Genomic DNA, 20,604 nt, shown 5'->3' on the forward strand with positions numbered 1-20,604 from the left:
AGGGCCTGCCTTGAGTACAGCATCTCTACAGATCAGTACATGGTAGAGCTCAGGCTGCAGCTCAGTGGACCCTTAGCAGACGTGGCGGCCTAAGAAACACATGAACAGTTATGAACTTTTTAAAACCCAGGCGAGAGTCAGAATGGGGCTAACACCCGAGCATTCCTGTCGGTGGTTCAGAGCCCTAAGGTGGAAACCAGACGTGTCATTTACCCGACATGCCTACTACATTGTGAAAAATTGGGATGCTTGGATATCAGGAGCAAGTGTTAAATCTCCAGAAGAGTTGCCCTTCCTAATGCAAATGGAGCAGTTCTTAGAGGGTGTTCCTGAGGAAATAGAATGGTACTTCCTAGATGGGAAGCCCAAAACTGTAATCGAGGCGGGGGAGATTGGAGCCAAATGGGTGGAGGTGGCAGAAAGAAAAAAAACTAGGAGCAGTTGGGGCAAATATCAGAAGGGGCAACCCGAAACAAAACCCTATCACCAGGGGCAACCCAAGGACCCACCTACATCCCAAGGAAAACCCCAGACACCTTATCATCCCACCACACCATTCTCCAGCAACTCACCTCGCCCTAGTGACCAATCAACTAGGTGATGTTTTAAATGTAATGAGCTAGGGCATGTGAAGGCCACCTTCCCCAAGAACCCCAACAGATTACAGTTCATTGCACCGGGGTCACACCAAAGGTCCTCAGGCCCAGATGCCTCCCAGATACTCTTAGAGCGAAGGGAAACTGAGTGTAGGCGGGAAGCAGGTTACAGCATGGAGGGACACTGGAGCGCAGGTGTCAGCTATCCATCCATCCTTAGTGGACCCCAACTTAATCAACCCAGAGGCCCAAGTGACGATTCAACCCTTCAAGTCCAACTCTTTTGATTTGCCTACAGCCAAGTCGCCTGTCCAGTACAAGGGCTGGTCAGGAATGTGGACTTTTGCAGTCTATGATGATTATCCCATTCCCATGCTGCTGGGGGAAGACTGGGCCAACCAGGTAAAGCTGGCCAAGAGGGTGGGTATGGTCACCCACAGCCAGACTAAGCAAGCTTCCACACCTATCCCTGTTTCTGAGCCTTCCAGCAGGGCCCCGTCTGTGTTACCAGAGACCCAGGTGGAGGTGGTGGTGGTAGAACTGGATCCCCTGCCAACGACTGCAACGTCCATAGTGGATCCAGTCCCAGAGACCCAGCCAAAGCCAGTCTCTGAACCGAAACTGGCGAAGCAACCAGCACCAGAACCATTGACAGCACTGAGTCCAGTGCTTGCAACCCCATCTACAGCTCCAACATCAGAGGGCACCACTGAGCCTGCATTGGCAGCAGCAGCAAATGACCCTACACAAGAGGCTCAGCCAGAGCCTGAAATACCCCATAGTGCACCAGCGGAGAGCGGTTCACCACCAATGGAAACAGCCCCATCACTTGCATCGCTTCCAGAGAGACCAAGCCCAAGTCCACAATCCATTGAGGAACTGATGTCTTCAGCATTATGGGAACAGTTCCAGGCCGAACAGGAAGCAGATGAAAGCCTCCAGAGAGCTTGGACCGAGGCACGGAGCAACCCACTGCCTCTCAACTCTTCTAATTGATCCTGGTTTGTTGTAGAAAGAGGACTTTTATACAAGGAAACTCTTTTTGGTGGACACCTGGAAAACTGGCATCCTCAGAGACAGTTGGTAGTTCCAACTAAGTACCAGGGAAAGCTCTTGAGCTTAGCCCATGATCATCCTAGTGGCCATCCTGGGGTGAACAGGACCAAAGACCATTTGCGGCGATCATTCCACTGGGAGGGAATGGGCAAGGATGTTTCTGCCTATGTCCAATCTTGCAAGGTATGCCAAAGAGTGGGAAAACACCAAGACCAGGTCAAAGCCCCTCTCCAGCCACTCTCCATCATTGAGGTTCCATTTCAGTGAGTAGCTGTGGATATTCTGGGTCCTTTTCCGAAAAAGACACCCAGAGGAAAGCAGTACATACTGACTTTCATGGATTTTGCCACCCGATGGCCAGAAGCAGTAGCTCTAAGCAACAACAGGGCTAAAAGTGTGTGCCAGGCACTAACAGACATTTTTGCCAGAGTAGGTTGGTCCTCCAACATCCTTACAGATGCAGGAACTAATTTCCTGGAAGGAACTATGGAAAGCCTTTTGGAAGCTCATGGGGTAAATCATTTCGTTGCCACCCCTTACCACCATCAAACAAATGGCATGGTGGAGAAGTTTAATGGAACTTTGGGGGCCATGATACTTAAATTCGTAAACAAGCACTCTAATGATTAGTACCTAGTGTTGCAGCAGTTGCTCTTTGCCTACAGAGCTGTACCATATCCCAGGTTAGGGTTTTCACCATTTGAACTTGTATATGGTCACGAGGTTAAGGGCCCATTACAGTTGGTGAAGCAGCAATGGGAGGGGTTTACACCTTCTCCAAGAACTAACATTCTGGACTTTGTAACCAACCTACAAAACACCCTCTGAACCTCTTTAGCCCTTGCTAAAGAAAACCTAAAAGATGCTCAAAAAGAGCAAAAAGTCTGGTATGATAAACATGCCAGAGAGCGGTCCTTCAAAGTAGGGGACCAGGTCATGGTCTTAAAGGCGCTCCAGGCCCATAAAATGGAAGTGTCGTGGGAAAGGCCATTCACGGTCCAAGAGCGCCTGGGAGCTGTTAATTATCCCATAGCATTCCCCACCTCAGTCCAAAAGCCTAAGGTGTACCATATTAATTCTCTAAAGCCCTTTTATTCCAGAGAATTAAAGGTTTGTCAGTTTACAGATTAGGGAGGAGATGACGCTGAGTGGCCTGAAGGTGTCTACTACGAAGGGAAAAGTGATGGTGGCATGGAAGAGGTGAACCTCTCTATGATCCTTGGGCGTATGCAGCGACAGCAGATCAAGGAGCTGTGCACTAGCTATGCGCCAGCGTTCTCAGCCACCCCAGGACTGACTGAACGGGCATACCACTCCATTGACACAGGTAATGCTCACCCAATTAGAGCCCAACCTTCCCGGGTGTCTACTCAAGCTAAAACTGCTATAGAACGGGAGATCCAGGATATGCTACAGGTGGGTGTAATCCGCCCCCCGCCCCCGCCCCCGGACCGCATGGGCATCTCCAGTGGTTCTAGTTCCCAAACCAGATAGGGAGATACGTTTTTGCGTGGACTACTGTAAGCTAAATGCTGTAACTCGCTCAGACAACTACCCAATGCCACGCACAGATGAACTATTAGAGAAACTGGGACGGGCCCAGTTCATCTCTACCTTGGACTTAACCAAGGGGTACTGGTAGGTACTGCTAGATGAATCCTCCAAGGAAAGGTTTCAGAGTAACAGCCGTGTTAGTCTGTATTCGCAAAAAGAAATGGAGTACTTGTGGCACCTTAGAGACTAACCAATTTATTTGAGCATGAGCTTTCGTGAGCTATAGCTCACTTCATCAGTATGCATCTGATGAAGTGAGCTATAGCTCACGAAAGCTCATGCTCAAATAAATTGGTTAGTCTCTAAGGTGCCACAAGTACTCCATTTCTTTTTCCTCCAAGGAAAGGTCAGCCTTCACCACACATGTCACGGGTCACTTGCTGGAGGATTCTCTGCACTTTGAAGTCTTTAAACCATGATTTGAGGACTTCAATAGCTCAGATATAGGTGAGAGGTTTATCGCAGGAGTGGGTGGGTGAGATTCTGTGGCCTGCATTGTGCAGGAGGTCAGACTAGATGATCACAATGGTCCCTTCTGACCTTAATATCTATGAATCTATGTTGGGCTGTATGAATTTAATGTGCCCCCTTTCGGGCTGCGGAATGCACCCGCCACCTTCCAAAAACTTGTAGATGGTCTCCTAGTGGGATTGGGAGAATATGCAGTCGCCTACCTTGATGATGTGGCCATATTTTTGGATTCCTGGGCAGAACACCTAGAACATCTACAAAAGGTCTTCGAGCGCATAAGGGCGGCAGGACTAACGGTTAAGGCTAAGAAGTGTCAAATAGGCCTAAACAGAGTGATTCACCTTGGACACCAAGTGGGTCAAGGAACGATCAATCCCCTACAGGCCAAAGTGGATGCTATCCAAAAGTGGCCTGTCCCAAAGTCAAAGAAACAGGTCCAATCCTTCTTAGGCCTGGCCGGATATTACAGGCGATTTGTACCGCAATACAGCCAAATCGACACCCCACTGACTAACCTAACCAAAAAGAAACAGCCAAATGCAGTTCAGTGGACTGAAGAGTGTCAGAAGTCCTTTAACCAGCTTAAAGCAACACTCATGTCTGACGCTGTGCTAAGGGCCCCAGACTTTGACAAACCGTTCCTAGTAACCACAGATGCGTGCGAGTATGGTGTGGGAGCAGTCTTAATGCAGGAAGGACCAAATCAAGAGCTCCATCCTGTTGTGTTTCTCAGCAAGAAGCTGTCTGAGAGGGAAAGCCACTGGCCAATCAGTGAAAAGGAATGTTACGCCATTGTCTACGCTCGGGAAAAGCTATGCCCATACGTTTGGGGAATGGCGTTTCCACCTGCAAACCGACCATGCTGCGCTACAGTGGCTTCATACTGCCAAAGGAAATAACAAAAAACTTATTCGGTGGAGTTTAGCTCTCCAAGATTTTGATTTCGACATACAACACATTTCAGGAGCTTCTAACAAAGTGGCTGATGCACTCTCCCGTGAAAGTTTCCCAGAATCAACTGGTCCAAATCGTCCTTAAGATGTGGGAAATATTGTTAGTTTTTATACAGTTAGTACTATAATTAGAGATGAATGTGTCTTATTAACTCTGTTTTATCCTAGAGCTCCAGGAAGAAATCATAGCCAGTTTTTCACCCTATCTGTGATTTGGGGGGGGCGTGTCATAAATATAAAGGGAAGGGTAACCACCTTTCTGTATGCAGTGCTATAAAATCCCTCCTGGCCAGAGGCAACATCCTGTTACCTGTAAAGGGTTAAGAAGCTCAGCTAACCTGGCTGGCACCTGACCCAAAGGACCAATAAGGGAACAAGATACTTTCAAATCTTGTGGGGGTGGGGTGGAAAGGCTTTTGTTTGTGCTCTTTGTTTACATGTTTGTTCTCTCTTGGGACTGAGAGAGGCCAGACAGAAATCCATCTTCTCCAACCCATCCTCATCCAAGTCTCCAATATTGCAACCAGTATAGGTAAGCCAGGCAAGGTAGTTTAGTTTATCTTTTGTTTTATGTGAATTTTCCCTATGTTAAGAGGGAGGTTTTTTCCTGTTTTCTATAACTTTAAGGTTTTGCCCAGAGGGGGATCCTCTGTGTTTTGAATCTGAATACCCTGTAAAGTATTTTCCATCCTGATTTTACAGAGGTGATTCTTTTACCTTTTCTTTAATTAAAATTCTTCTTTTAAGAACCTGATTGATTTTTCATTGTTCTTAAGATCCAAGGGTTTGGGTCTGTGTTCACGTGTACAAATTGGTGAGGATTATTATCAAGCCTTCTCCAGGAAAGGGGGTGGAGGTTTCAGGGGGATATTTTGGGGAAGACGTCTCCAAGTGGTCTCTTTCCCTGTTCTTTGTTTAAAACGCTTGGTGGTGGCAGTATACTGTTCAAGGACAAGGCAAAGTTTGTACCTTGGGGAAGTTTTTAACCTAAGTTGGTAAGAATAAGCTTAGGGGGTCTTTCATGCGTGTCCCCACATCTGTACCCTAGAGTTCAGAGTGGGGAAGGAACCCTGACAGCTGGGTTTTCTCCCTTTTCAACCCTGTCTCCAGTTGGAGCATGCAAGGCTGGAGGGGCAGGGCTACCTGGGCCCAGTACCATCCTTTAACCCCTTCCAGGACAGGGTGGGGTTCGTATATTCCATCACAGTCTGATTATTTCCTTGTTCTCCCCCATTTGTTGTATTAATTGGTTGTCTCTTCTCTTATACTTAGATTGTAAGCTCTTTGGGGCAGGGGCTGTCTTTTTTTAAATGTGTTTGTACAGTGCCTAGTACAGAGTGGTCCCGTTCTATGATTGGGGTCCCTGGGCCCTACCACAATAGTAGTAGTAGTAGTAATAAAATAAATTAAAATAAAATAAAATAATAATTAATAATGGGCCTCATTCTGCAATGTTGTAATTCCCATTTTATGGTGGTGTAACTCCATTGATTTCAGCCTAGCACTGATTTCAGTGGAGTCACAGCCAATATATATATGAGGAGTAACATAGTGGTACATCAGGCCTAATATCCGTAGTGGTATGTTATATCTCCCTGTGTCAAATAGAACATTTGTTCCACACTATAGACAGATTACCTGGGGTGTTTGTACAGTGCCCAATGCAACAGAGCCCAGAATAGATGAGGTCTTTAGGCACTACTGCAATATAAATGTTAAATACATTAATAATAGTATCTTCTTAAAATGTTTCCTTTCTTCCTGCCAAGATTTCACACCATCACCATTACTTATTTTAATTATCATAGGTAACCACAGGAATAAAAATATCACCATTTATTGATAAGGAAACAGGTCTTTGATCCAGCTAAGCCAGACTCTGGTTCCATTGTAACTGGGATCTCCCCTGAGTAGAAAATGCATGTGTTCTTATTGCAGAATGAAGATCTGGAAATCTTAAATTCTGAGTATGGAAAGAACATGATCAAGCTTCTTCGCATTAGAAGAGATGGCAAGAAACACTGCATTAAAGAAGTGGAAGCTTGTGTACATCTTAGACTGGATTCTGTCAATGAATACTCGCAGGGAGACAATTCTGCTGTTATCCCTACTGACACCATGAAGAACACCGTCATTGCTTTGGCAAAATGCAACGGGGTATTCTTTTAAACTCTTCTACTTAGTATTGTACTGATTGGTGTTTGTGATGTTGTCTTGGAATTTATTTGGAAGTAGTCATTGTACTTACTTTTCTGTTGTCATCATATATCAAACCATCCTCCTTCATCTTTCATTGTCCTGTCCTGTCCCCTTCCAAAACTCATCCAGTTCCAGAAGCTCTTTTCTAGGCAAAAGGTGAAGAGAGTTTGGGTGAGATCAAAATGCCTACTCTCTTTCATTTGTTTTTCTTCCTCTGTCTGCTTTCCAGTTTGGCACTAAGGTTCCCTTCAAGATTTTGAACCGGGTCTTTTCTTTTTCCAGTACTAATTCTTCATACAGAAAATAGACTCTCTCATCTGGTATTTGGTGCACAAATGTGAATAATCTATATTTTATATATTGAAGACATTTTTAGGCTTGGCTGACCTCTCTTATCATGAATGTTTTTTGTATTTGATCAGGCCAGATCCCCTGTGTCTGATACCCCTGAACTTCGGAAAAGCATGAATCCAATTCTGAATATGAATATTGGAATTTGGACCCCTCTTTAGTTTTCGGACAGACTTTTATCTGATAAAGCCAGCACTGTTTTCACCCCTGTCTTCGGGTACCTTGGACAGCTGGTGCACTCTTTAATAAAATAATAAATAATAACAACAAAAATAATACCTAGCTCTTATACAGTGCTTTCCATCAGTCGATCTCAAAGTGCTTTTCAAAGAAGGTAAGTATCACTATCCTCAGTTTAGTTTCATCAGCTAGTCTTTTAATGTCCTAATTCTAAATAGCCTAATTATGTCACACTGTGTACCAAATTCTCAGTCTAATTAATTAAACCCCATCTTTAGCTTTTATCCTTGTTCAGTTCTTATTATTGAATCAGAGCACCCACCCAGAGTGTTTTGACATTTTATCTTCTAAGGGTCAGGTTCTAGTAGTGACTAGACTTCAATCCAGTGACTCTAGCTTGCTCTGTCCTTTCCTTGGTGTGAGTCCTACTTTACGTAAGGATTAAGGGATCTCTGACAAAACATGACTTTTTAGCTCCTATTGCAATTTAGAATGCATTGTGCTCAGGCGTTAGACAGACATTGTCTTTATAAACCCAGAATTGAATGGCATGCATATTGGCCACAAAACCCATTTTTATCACAACATTTACAGTGATCTGGACCTGTATGCCAATATACATTACGTAACTGGTGCCCTCTAAGACGTTATTTGTTTTCTTAGATTGAAACTATAGAACAATTTGCCCTGGATATCTGCAATCACTTCATTTCATCATACTGTCATGTGGTGTATGTCAAGGCCTACATTCAAGAGGTACCATGGCGGCGTCTAGAACAGGTATATAAAAATGCTAGTGTAATGCAGCACATATATTCTGGATAATTGTTTCTCTCTGTTCATTTTTTAAAAGTTATACTATAGTACATTGCAGTTTTACTTTCATGTGTGTTTTTAATCTGTAGGATGGAGTTCCCCATGTCCATTCCTTTATCTTTGTTCCTGAAGGAATTCGCTTTTGTGAAGTCGAACAGTGTCAGAACGGTGAGTAAATAATTTATAATTTTCCAGCAGCATCATTACTTCTTCCTTAATGTCCCTTAATTTCCACCAGAGTGGATCCAGACTGCTGGCACCTAACATTAAAAAGGTTGCAGAGCAGTTTTTAAACTGAGAGATAGGGGAAAGCAGATTGCTGCAGAGGCACATGTGGACCGGACAGAGACTTCTCTTAGAGGAGAGTCTATTCACAGAGATTCTCTAGGTTTTAGTCAGGAGGAGAGGATGGAAAAGGATAAAGTATGGGCCAGATCAGATGAGAAACATTCACATAAAGAATCTGACACATCAGAAAAGGGCAGAGAAATAAACAGTGACAAGTTTTTAAAGTGCTTGTACACAAATGCTAGAAGTCTAAATAATAAGATGGGTGAACTAGAGTGCCTCATGTTAAAGGAGGATATTGATATAATAGGCATCACAAAAACCTGGTGGAGTGAGGACAATCAATGGGACACAATCATTCCAGAGTACAAAATATATCGGAAGGACAGAACAGGTCGTGCGGTGGGGGGAGTGGCACTATACGTAAAAGAAAATGTAGAATCAAATGAAATAAAAATCTTAAATGAATCCACATGCTCCACAGAATCTCTATGGATAGTAATTCCATGTTCTAATAAGAATATAACAGTAGGAATCTGTTATCAACCACCTGACCAGGACAGTGATAGTGATGATGAAATGCTAAGGGAGATTAGAGAGGCTATCAAAATAAAGAACTGAATAATAGTGGGTGATTTCAATTATCCCCATATTGACTGGGTACATGTCACCTCAGGACAAAATGCAGAGACAAAATTTCTCAATACTTTAAAGGACTGCTTCTTGGAGCAGCTGGTACAGGAACCCACAAAGGGAGAGTCAACTCTTCATCAAGTGCTGGGTGGAGCGCAGGATCTGGTCCAAGAGGTAACTATAACAGGACCTCTTGGAAATAGTGACCATAATATAATAACATTTAACATTCCTGTGGTGGGAAGAACACCTTAACAGCCCAGCACTGTAGCATTTAATTCAGAAAGGGGAACTATGCAGAAATGAGGAGGTTAGTTATACAGAAATTAAAAGATACAGTGACTAGAGTGAAATCCCTGCAAGCTGCATGGACACTTTTCAAAGACACCATAATAGAGGCTCAACTTAAATGTATACCCCAAATTAAAAAACACAGTAAAAGAACTAAGAAAGAGCCACCGTGGCTTAAGAACCATGTAAAAGAAGCAGTAAGAGATAAAAAGGCATCTTTTAAAAAGTGGAAGTCAAATCCTAGTGAGGTAAATAGAAAGAAGCATAAACACTGCCAAATTAAATGTAAAAATGTAATAAGAAAAGCCAAAAAGGAGTTTGAAGAACAGCTAGCCAAAAACTCAAAAGGTAATAACAAAATGGTTTTTAAGTACATCAGAAGCAGGAAACTTGCTAAACAACCAGTGGGGCCCCTGGATGATCGAGATACAAAAGGAGCACTTAAAGATGATAGGTTTCAGAGTAACAGCCGTGTTAGTCGTATTCGCAAAAAGAAAAGGAGTACTTGTGGCACCTTAGAGACTAACCAATTTATTTGAGCATAAGCTTTCGTGAGCTACAGCTACAGTATGCATCCGATGAAGTGAGCTGTAGCTCACGAAAGCTTATGCTCAAATAAATTGGTTACTCTCTAAGGTGCCACAAGTACTCCTTTTCTTTTTAAAGATGATAGTCATTGCAGCAAAACTAAATGAATTCTTTGCTTCAGTCTTCACGGCTGAGGATGTTAGGGAGATTCCCAAACTTGAGCCGTCTTTTATAGGTAACAAATCTGAGGAATTGTCACAGACTGAAGTGTCACTAGAAGAGGTTTTGGAATTAATTGAGAAATTTAACAGTAGTAAGTCACCGGGACCAGATGACATTCACCCAAGAGTTCTGAAAAAATTCAAATGTGAAATTGTGGAACTATTAACTATGGCTTTTAACCTGTTCTTTAAATCAACTACTGTACCCAGTGGCTGCAAGATAGCTAATGTAACGCCAATATTTAAGAAGGGTTCTAGAGCTGATCCTGGCAATTACAGACTGGTAAGTCTAACGTCAGTACTGGGCAAATTAGTTGAAACAATAGTAAAAAATAAAATTGTCAGACACATAGAAGAACATAAATTGTTGTGCAAAAGTCAACATGGTTTCTGTAAAGGGAGATCATGTCTTACTAATCTATTAGAGTTCGGGGGTCAAACATGTGGACAAGGGGGATCCAGTGGACATAGTGTTCTTAGATTTCCAGAAAGCCTTTGACAAGGTCCCTCACGAAAGACTCTGACGTAAATTAAGTTGTCATGGGATCAGAGGGAAGATCCTTTCATGGATTGAGAACTGGTTAAAAGACAGGGAACAAAGGGTAGGAATAAATGGTAAATCTTTCAGAATGGAGAGGGGTAACTAGTGGTGTTCCACAAGGGTCAGTCCTAGGACCAATCCTATTCAACTTATTCATAAATGATCTGGAGAAAGGGGTAAACAGTGAGGTGGTAAAGTTTGCAGATGATACTAAACTGCTCAAGACAGTTAAGACCGAAGCAGACTGTGAAGAACTTCAAAAAGATCTCACAAAACTAAGTGATTGGGCAACAAAATGGCAAATGAAATTTAATGTGGATAAATGTAAAGTAATGCACATTGGAAAAAATAACCCCAACTATACATACAATATGATGGGGGCTAATTTAGCTACAACTTATCAGGTGAAAGATCTTGGAGTCATCGTGGATAGTTCTCTGAAGATGTCCACACAGTGTGCAGCGGCAGTCAAAAAAGCAAATGGGATGTTAGGAATCATTAAAAAAGGGATAGAGAATAAGACAGAGAATATCTTATTGCCCTTATATAAATCCATGGTATGCCCACATCTTGAATACTGCGTACAGTTGTGGTCCCCTCATCTCAAAAAAGATATACTGGCAATAGAAAAGGTTCAGAAAAGGGCAACTGAAATGATTAGGGGGTTGGAACGGGTCCCATATGAGGAGAGATTAAAGAGGCTAGGACTTTTCAGCTTGGAAAAGAGGAGACTAAGGGGGGATATGATAGGGGTCTATAAAATCATGAGTGGTGTGGAGAAAGTGAATAAGGAAAAGTTATTTACTTGTTCCCATAATATAAGAACTAGGGGCCACAAAATGCAATTAATGGGTAGCAGGTTTAAAACTAAAAGGAAGTTCTTCTTTACACAGCGCACAGTCAACCTGTGGAACTCTTTGCCTGAGGAGGTTGTGAAGGCTAGGACTATAACAGGGTTTAAAAGAGAACTGGATAAATTCATGGAGGTTAAGTCCATTAATGACTATTAGCCAGGATGGGTAAGGAATGGTGTCCCTAGCCTCTGTTTGTCAGAGGGTGGAGATGGATGGCAGGAGAGAGATCACTTGATCATTACCAGTTAGGTTAACCCCCTCTGGGGCACCTGGCATTGGCCACTGTCGGTTTACAGGATACTGGGCTGGATGGACCTTTGGTCTGACCCACTATGGCCATTCTTGTGTTCTTATATTGATTCAAAACAGACAGGTTAAGGGATAGTAGCAGGAGTTAAAGGGCTTAGGACACAATCAAAGGTTCCTCGTACTGGTAAAACATAGAAAGCAGCACATACAAAGTTTTTACTATGGATCTGATCCTGTGTCTTTGTTCACAGAATCACGGGTGAGCAAGTAATGTGGGATCCAGAGTTATATTTATAGAGTTATTCTAAACACATAACAATAACAATTGTTTACAAAGCACTAATACTTTATAAACTCACAGGATTTAACTGTCTTCTGAAAATAAGCTGCTTAAACCAATATATTCTAGTATAGCCTACAATCTGACTATTAGTATTACTCTAACAGCCAATATCCATCCAAAGACAGAGAATTTAAGTCCAACCACCTAGTTTGCATTAACACTACAAAGCCCATGGATATGCCCTGGCTTTATTTTTAAAAAGATGCAATTACAAATCAGGCCTAACTGTCAGAAGGACCTCAGCCGAACCTCTAAAATTGCACCCATACCTCTGTCCAAGAAATTTTTCATGTGTAAACATTCAAATGTGTGCATGCAAATACTGCATTTCTTGCATAACCAAAACGTCCATTGACTTCGGTCAGAATTTTGGAATGCTCAAGAAATGCAGGATTTAAGGCTGTATTTGCATATGTAAATTAGGATATTATGTGTCTGACTACTAATCTGAATGTATAAATTCCAGTTAATTGCTGTGACTGCCAACAAGAGTGCCAGTTAGAGCCAAATGTGTTGGTATTTTGGGTGACATGGGGATGTAATGCTGGGAACTGGACTGAGATTGCTATAGTGTAAAGCACAACGGGACTACAGTTTCTAGGCACTACTCTGATACAAATACTAACAAGAGACTCCTTAGCTACTGAACAACCACCACCAGATAGTAGCAACCTTTAATTGCTGATGACTGAGGCTGGATTCAAACTTGTAACCTAGAGATAAAAGGCTCTGTAGCCCATTACCAATCCTATGAAACATCCAATCTCCTCTGTGTTTCACAGTTTTGTTAGACCTGGAAAGAAATTGGCCATACGGCTACCAGGGGGTTTTCTGGTGGCCACAGCCTCCTGGGCAGTGATTCTGTAACCCACACACCTCCTGGGTGTGGTGTTCTGACCCATGTAGAGGCAGAGACAGAGAGAGAGATTAACAAATTTGCTCTACAGCCTTAGCAAACAGCCACATGGCTTTTAGCTCATGCAGTAGAGGCTCATGCACTAAGCTCCAGAGGCCACCAGTTCGATCCCACCTGCCAATGACCAGGGTCTGTTAGTATTACAAAGGGAAGCTTGCCCAGAATTTCAACTGGGAAGTCTCTGAAGCTTGGAACGCACTTCCTCAGCTAGGGGAAGTATGTAACCGACACACCACCTGAGTGTGGTTTTCTGTCCCCTCTAGCGGCACCGACCCCACTGGAGAGAGTAATAGTAATAGCATAAAATAAGGTATTGATAAACATTGCATAAGAGCTCAGAAATTATTGTAATGCGCTTAAGATGATAGAAAATGTGAAAATCATTGAGATAGAATAAAATAGATCTCATGATTAGAATTGGTGAGAAATTATTTTTATACAAAAATGTCAAATTTTGGTAGAACAAACAAACAACCCCACCTCCCCCCAAAACCCCTGACACAAAAACATATTTTTGTTTTTCTGCAAAAATGGTGCAACAAAATCTCAGTATTTTACGTGGAGCAGTTTTCATGACAAATTTTGTTTTGTTGAAAACTCAATTATCTTAAAAAACAGTTTTGATGGAAAACTTCCAACCATCCTCTACTCACGATGCCATTTTTACACAATCATTTTTCAGAGTGTAAGCACCTTTCAAAGACTATACCCCATTGCCATTGCCCTGAGCCATCCAATCCCTACCAGCAGAAAGAAATTTATCCTTATCTGGTTTAGAAGAACAGACTCCCTTTTGGACCTGTAGCGTCTCAGTTTTGGAGACATCTTGGTGTAGTTGCAAGGTTGGTGTCGCATGCTTTACATATATCAGATTGCTATGTATGTGGGGCATGTGCTTCTCCAGGGCTTAAAAAAATGAAATACCTCTCAACTGTCAATAGTAATCATTCTTAAGCATCTTAATGGAAAGCCTTTTGACAGATCAACCATTCAAACCTGAAAGAGGTTTAATTGTTACCTGAGATCAAACAAAACTAGCTTCTCTTGCTCAGAAAAACCTTCGTCCTATAGTGAAACAAAACAATCAAAAGGATTAGACATCTGAAACATCCCAAGGTGGTCACAGACTCAGACTTTAAGGCCAGAAGGGATGATCATGATCATCTAGTCTGACCTCCTGCAGATTGCAGGCCCATAGAACTTCACCCACCCACTCCTGTAGCAGGTCCATAAACTCTGGCTGAGTTACTCAAGTCCTGAAATCATCAGTTAGACCCTGAGCATGTGGAGGCCCGGGTAAGAAATCTCTGTAGTAATTCAGAGCCCTCCCCTCTAGTGTCCCATATCTGGCCTCTGGAGATATTTGCTAATAGCTGTTGCAGATGGGCCATATGCTGTTGCAAGCAATGCCATCATACCTTCCACTCCCTTTACTTGCGAAGTGCAGTCTTAAAACAAGTTAGGTTTTTTGCCCTCACCACAGCCCTTGGAAAGCACTGAAGGTTAAAAACCTTCATCAAATTTCAAACCTAAACTTGTTCTTGTCCAATTTATATCAATTGCACCACCATTGGTCCTTAACTTAAATAACTCATGGTGTTTACAATAAACTTCCCTGGTGTTTATCCTTCTGATGTATTTGTAGAGAGCAATCATATCTCCCTTCATCCTTTGTTTTGTTAGGCTAAACAAGCCAAGCTCCTTAAGTTTCCTCTCATTCAAAAAATCTTCTCAAATTAAAAAGTCAAGAAATTTGGCTGATACTGAGATAGTTATGATCCTCTTATTGACTTTAATGGGGCTTGTATCAGGAGTGTGCCTCTCTTTAGAGTAAGGGCTTAGCACCTTTCAGGATCAAATGCTAACTTCTAATGTTTAGAAGTTACCTAAGTGTGTGCAGAAAATAATTTTTAACAATACCTAAGTATCACACAAATACAAACAAATGCAGCTTTGGGTGAATGCTGCATGGCTATGGAACTGACCTCACCCCCGCCAAAGAGTTCCCATCTCCCTGCATGAATTGGAGCTCATCCTTTCCTTCTGATATTTTTGGATCACAGGTTGTCCGCTTATTTCTTCTGGAATTAAAGATCTGAAACTTAAGAAAACCACACAGTCTGGCTTTGAAGGCTTCTTCAGGGACAAATACACCACACTGCCTGAGACGACAGATAGGGTTTTAAGTGCAGAATTATTCTGCAAGTGGTGCTATGGCGAGTGCCAAGATATTGACTTTGACTGGATATGGTACGTATTGAATTGAATTATGTCTGCTGGCAAATATATTATCCTAAACTCCCTCTAAAAAAAACAAACAAACAAAAAACCTTCCACAGGCAGTAAGCACTGCACAGTGCCGTACCCAAAAAGCAACCACAGTTTGCTTTTTGTTACCATTAAAACTGCCTTATTTAAATTCTCTAGGCCTGACTTTCACAGCTGCTGAGCACCCACAGCTCCCATTGACTTCAGCTGAAGTTGTGAGTGTTCAAGTGTTTCTGAAAATAAGGCTCTGAGTGGTAGATTGTCAGTAGGTGTAAACTGGCTTAGATCCACTGTGGAGTTGTGTCAATTTACACCAGTTGATGATCTGGGTAGTTCTTATTTGAATACAGAGCACCTCTGCAAAATATGAAGTTGCATCAAATTTGTTAAATACCTTAAATAAAATGCTTATTTGCAGAACTGTAAGACTGGGGGTAGGGAGGCTGGGAAGAAATTGGGGGAAGGAGCAGGGGAGTGGTAGTATAAACCCTGTGTCATATCTGGTGTTAGGAAGATGCAGAAAACTACAATCATAACCAAACAAAATATTAGAGAGAAAAAAGGCAAGCAAAATGACAATTAATGAAATGCTTCATTGGTAATTTTAGATCTTTACTTTCATACAATATTTTTAAGGGGCATTGTTCACGAGTGTGTCCTTGAGGCATTTTCTGGGCCACCTGAGTGTGGGGAATACTCACCCTCTTACCAGAAGACTGTCAACAATATTCAGAAGCTCATCCTGGCAAGAGTTCCTCAGGTATCTTTTTCACCATTTAATATTTAGCTCATAAAATAAATACAGTCATGGGGTCCACCGAGAAGTTCAGACTGAGCCCATGTGAGTTATACGTGAACTGGTCTAGATAAACTAAGTAAAACATGAAACTGCCAGGAGACGCAGCTAGCCATTTTTGAAAACTGAGCATGCACACAAAATACCAACCTGGTGAGGTGCAGAGCACGTCCTGTTAAGATAATGGCAGTAAAGGGCACTCGAGTAGGCTCAGAAGGGCACTTCACAGGAGTAGGCTCAGAAAGAAAAAGAAAAAATGCTACAGAATAATGTTCAAGTATTTCTAAAATCGGTCTATTTTATCCTCTGCGCTCCCCTTCCTTTTGTGATCATTCAGCTGTTTTTCTTTATGTAAGGGGTGTTGTTGTCCCCTTACTAATATTCAGTGAGGGTGTTTTGGTTGACTAGCTCCCAGTATCAAAAGGAAAGAGGCCAATGCTCCAGGTCAGCCTGATTGACAGGGCAGGCAGGCTAATCAGGGAGTCAGGAGGCCAGGGAGGGCCCAGTCCTTCATGCAAGCTGGAATTGCCTGGGTCAGACAGAGTGGGGCTGAGCTAGGGAGAAAGCGGGGGCCCAAGCTGAGTTGGGGAGCAAAGCTGTGCCAGATCCAGGGGGGCCAGAAAAGCAGCCCAGAGAGAGCAGTCCCTGTGCTGGGAGCAGGGCTGCAGCCACAGAGCCAGAGACACAGGCCAAAGAGAGCGACCTGCCGTGGGAGGAGAGCTGTAGCAACCAGAGGCCAAGGGGCCAAAGAAGCAGCCCAGGGAGCTGGAGGCAGAGCAGCAGTAGTGCTGAGACAATGTGGTGGACGTGGGGCTGGAGCAGTCCGGACCCGGGTGCGGTGAGCAGCTGGGGAGAGTGAAGGGGACCCTGGGCAGTGGGCCTAGCGCAGGGAGATGCCCCCAGCCAAGAGGCCCTGTAGGCCAGACTTGGAGGGGGATCGTAACCCTAACGGGGCAGGGGCAAAACTCGGAAGAAGGGTCCTGCCACCTAGAGCCTGAGAGCGTGTGGCCGCCGCCAGACCGAGTGTCCAACCCACAGCATCCCTGCAGCACAGCCAGGGCCTGAGGAGGCCTGGGAGCTACGAGAAACAGACTGTGAACTGCCCTGATATTCCAGAGACACTGTTTGTGATGTTCCCTGCCACAGAGCGTGGTGATGTGTTTTCCTTTAACCTTTCCCATTTTTCCTTATTCCTTTTTAAACTAATTGCTGATTAAATGTATTTGCTTTAAATTGTATGCAGTGATCAGTGGGCCAGGGAAGTGTCCAGTGCAGTGAGAGTACCCTGGAGTGGGGACACTCTAGCCCCTGTCCTAGGTGACCACAGCAAGGTTGGGGGTCAAGCCCCCCAGAAATCCTGGGCCCAGTTTTGTTGGGGTTACAATGACTCTGCCAGACAGGAGAGTGGAAGGGGAGTCCTCGAGGGCAGGGAGGCCTCTGGGTAAAGAAAGTGGAAGCGAGGACTCAAATCCTTCCACTAGCCCATTTCACCAGGGTAGTGCAAAAGTCAGAAAAGTTCCCCACAATAGCAGGACCATTCCCCTGCTTACATTTACAACTAATGGAAAATGTATTAGATTGTCATGTTTGAAAGTAGTGTGACAAATTGTGGACACCAATTTTATGGTTTCAGATAGAGGAGACTGAAGTCATCTTGAACAACATTCACTATTTCTTCACAGACTTGAAGAAACTGGGATTGACCAATGAAAAGGAGGTGAGGAGATGTTTAAAACATTAAATATACAGAATCATCTAAAAAACCCAATCCACCGCAACAGGCACAGTACCCAGATAACTTCTGTACAATAGAATTAAGGAATCAATCATCACATTATGAGGCTAAGGGTGGGGGAAAGGGAAGTTTCTCTGTCGATAAAGTTCAATCTCTTCTCACTTATACTGCTGTAAATTGAAAGTAAAGCCATTGAGGTCAGCAAGCCAATTCTTGACCCCAGTGTGGCTCATTTGTACTGCTCTGGTCTTGCAAAGGGATCATAAAACTAGTTTAACTGGCTTCCTATGCACTCCCTCTGGTGATGTAGGGCCAGTGGATTGACTGGTGAAGGAAAGGGGGTGTGGCCAGAGCACTGCAGTACTAACTGATAGGTCTCAAAATGCAGTTATAAACAAGGAATCTTGACTGAATCTGTCTGTTTCTGGTGGAGTCCCACAGGGATCGGTTCTTGGCCCTACACTACTCAACATTTTTATCAATGACTTGGAAGAAAACATAAAATCACCACTGATAGTTTGCAAATAATTCAAAAATTGGGGGAACTGCAAATAATGAAGAGGACAGAACACTAATTCAGAGCGATCTGGATCGCTTGGTAAACTGGGCGCAAGCAAACCATATGCATTTTAATATGACTAAACATAAATGTATACATCTAGGAACAAATAATGTAGGCCATATTTATAGGATGGGGGATTCTATCCTGGGAAGCAATGTCTGTGAAAAAGATTTGGTGGTCGTGGTGGATAATCAGCTGAACATGAGCTCCCTGTGTGAGACTGTGGCCAAAAGAGCTAATGCAATCCTGGGAGAGGCCATGTCTACACATTCAGCACTGCAGCAGTGGAATTGCGCGGCTGCCGTGCCTCTGGTGAAGATGCTCTATGCCAAAGGGAGAGAGCTCTCTCATCAGCATAATAAAACCACCTCCATGAACAGCAGAAATGATGTCGGCGGGATGAGTGCTTATGTTGGCATGGTTTATTCACATCCCTGAGCAACATAAGTTATGCCGACATAAGCGGTAGTGTGGACATACACATGGACTCAAAGAGCTCAGTCTGTTTCGCTTAACAAAGACAAAGTTAAGTGGTGACTTAATTACAGTCTACAAGTATTTACGTAGGAAACAAATTTTTAATAATGTGCTCTTCAGTCTAGCAGAGAAAGGTATAACACAACTCAGTGGCTAGAAGTTGAAGCTAGACAAATTCAGACTGGAAATAAGGTGTACATTTATAACAGTGAGGGTAATTAACCATAGGAACAATTTACCAAGTGTCATGGTGGATTCTCCATTGCTGACAATTGTTAAATCAAATTGGATGTTTTTTGAAAAGATATGCTCTAGGAATTATTTTGGAGAAATGCTACGGCCTGTGTTATACAGGAGGTCAGACTAGATTAGCACAATGGCCCCTTCTTGTCTTGGTATCTATGAATTTATTCCAGAACTACCCAGCTGCCAGAACACCCCTCTGATATTTTGTTGCAGCTGGGAACAAGTTAAAACTGGGTACAACTCACAATTTTGTGGGGGGCAAGGATGGAAGGTGGTGTAAAACATTTATACACCTTTCTCTCAGTGGCTCTTGGACTGCCCCGGTCCAGCTGAGGAGCCGACCTAATGAAGTTACACTGATGCAAACTGGGTATAAGTGAGAAGATAATCAGGCTATTTGATTTTATGATTGCCACTTTTGATAGAGGAATGGATTAGTCTTCCCTTGTTCTCTGTTCTCTTCAGGTCTGAGTCCCCTTCCCCCACTACTCTTATCCTGGCATCCTTTGAATAGCCAGTATAGGTCTGCTCCTGCTCCCATTTAAGTCCATAACAAATCTCCCATTGACTTCAATAATATCAGGAATAGTCCCTGTGGGCTTGATCTTATGATGGGTTGAGTGCCCTCAGGTTCTAATGAATATTGATTTTAGTTCTATGATACCTCTGAAGCTAATGGATACTCCAGCTGGAGAAGAATTATTTATGTGTATATCATTTATGTTCAGGTTCTGGTCCCAGTGGAGACTCCCTATGGTTCTTGTACGTGCGTAGTCCGTAGGAAGAAGTGCTTAGAAGAGCAAGCCTAAAATACAAGAGATGAGAAGCAATGTCAGTGAGTTGGATGGATGTTTCAACAGGGGACAAACTAAACATTTGAGCTCCAGTCACACACATATAAGATTAATTTACCATGTCGCTTTCTTTTCAGAATGTATCCATTCCATTCATTGATCTTTTTGTCTATTGCCTGATTTTTGCCTCCACAAATTGCAGAGATTGGGATTTTGAAAGGAGCCTAAGGAATTCAGATTTCCAAATCCTATTAAATCGCGGTAGGATTTGTGTACATAATTCTCTTGGACTCCTTTGAAAATCCCAGCAAGAAATATTAAAATCAGTTCATTAGAAGAGAACTATTTTCAAGTGTATGATGAAAGTTTCAGTTAATCAGTTAAAGTCTGTAATATGCTTTGCTCATTTAAAATCCTAAATAGGGTCTATACATTATTATTATTTATTAATGTTTGTGCATTAATGCATTCTTTCCATTAACAAAATTAATTTATAATCATGAGAGCAAATCTTTAGGTGGTGTAAACTGGCATGACTTCAGTGGATTACACTAATTTACACAGCTGAGGGTCTGGTTCAATATTGTAAATTTAATAAGGCAGAATTATTACTTGTATTTCCAATGCAAATTAAATTGGACCCAGCTTTCTTCATGACGCAAATGAAGAAATAAAACAAAATTCTA

At 42.7% G+C, this 20,604-nt stretch overlaps 1 protein-coding gene across 1 annotated transcript in view; it reads left to right on the forward strand.

Moving 5' to 3' along the window:
- LOC144268915 (uricase-like) overlaps positions 1 to 20,174 on the forward strand; it is a 41,767-nt gene extending 21,593 nt beyond the window's left edge. The window contains exons 2-8 of the mRNA XM_077824242.1: positions 6,569 to 6,787; positions 8,024 to 8,140; positions 8,266 to 8,344; positions 15,104 to 15,290; positions 15,945 to 16,068; positions 17,738 to 17,821; positions 19,853 to 20,174. Of these exons, the coding sequence (XP_077680368.1) occupies positions 6,569 to 6,787; positions 8,024 to 8,140; positions 8,266 to 8,344; positions 15,104 to 15,290; positions 15,945 to 16,068; positions 17,738 to 17,821; positions 19,853 to 19,933 (891 nt within the window). The 3' untranslated portion in view covers positions 19,934 to 20,174. The remainder of the gene's footprint in view (positions 1 to 6,568; positions 6,788 to 8,023; positions 8,141 to 8,265; positions 8,345 to 15,103; positions 15,291 to 15,944; positions 16,069 to 17,737; positions 17,822 to 19,852) is intronic.
- Positions 20,175 to 20,604: the final 430 nt, after the last annotated feature.

Source organism: Eretmochelys imbricata, chromosome 8, assembly GCF_965152235.1.
Source record: "Eretmochelys imbricata isolate rEreImb1 chromosome 8, rEreImb1.hap1, whole genome shotgun sequence".
Classification (NCBI taxonomy): Eukaryota; Metazoa; Chordata; order Testudines; family Cheloniidae; genus Eretmochelys; species Eretmochelys imbricata.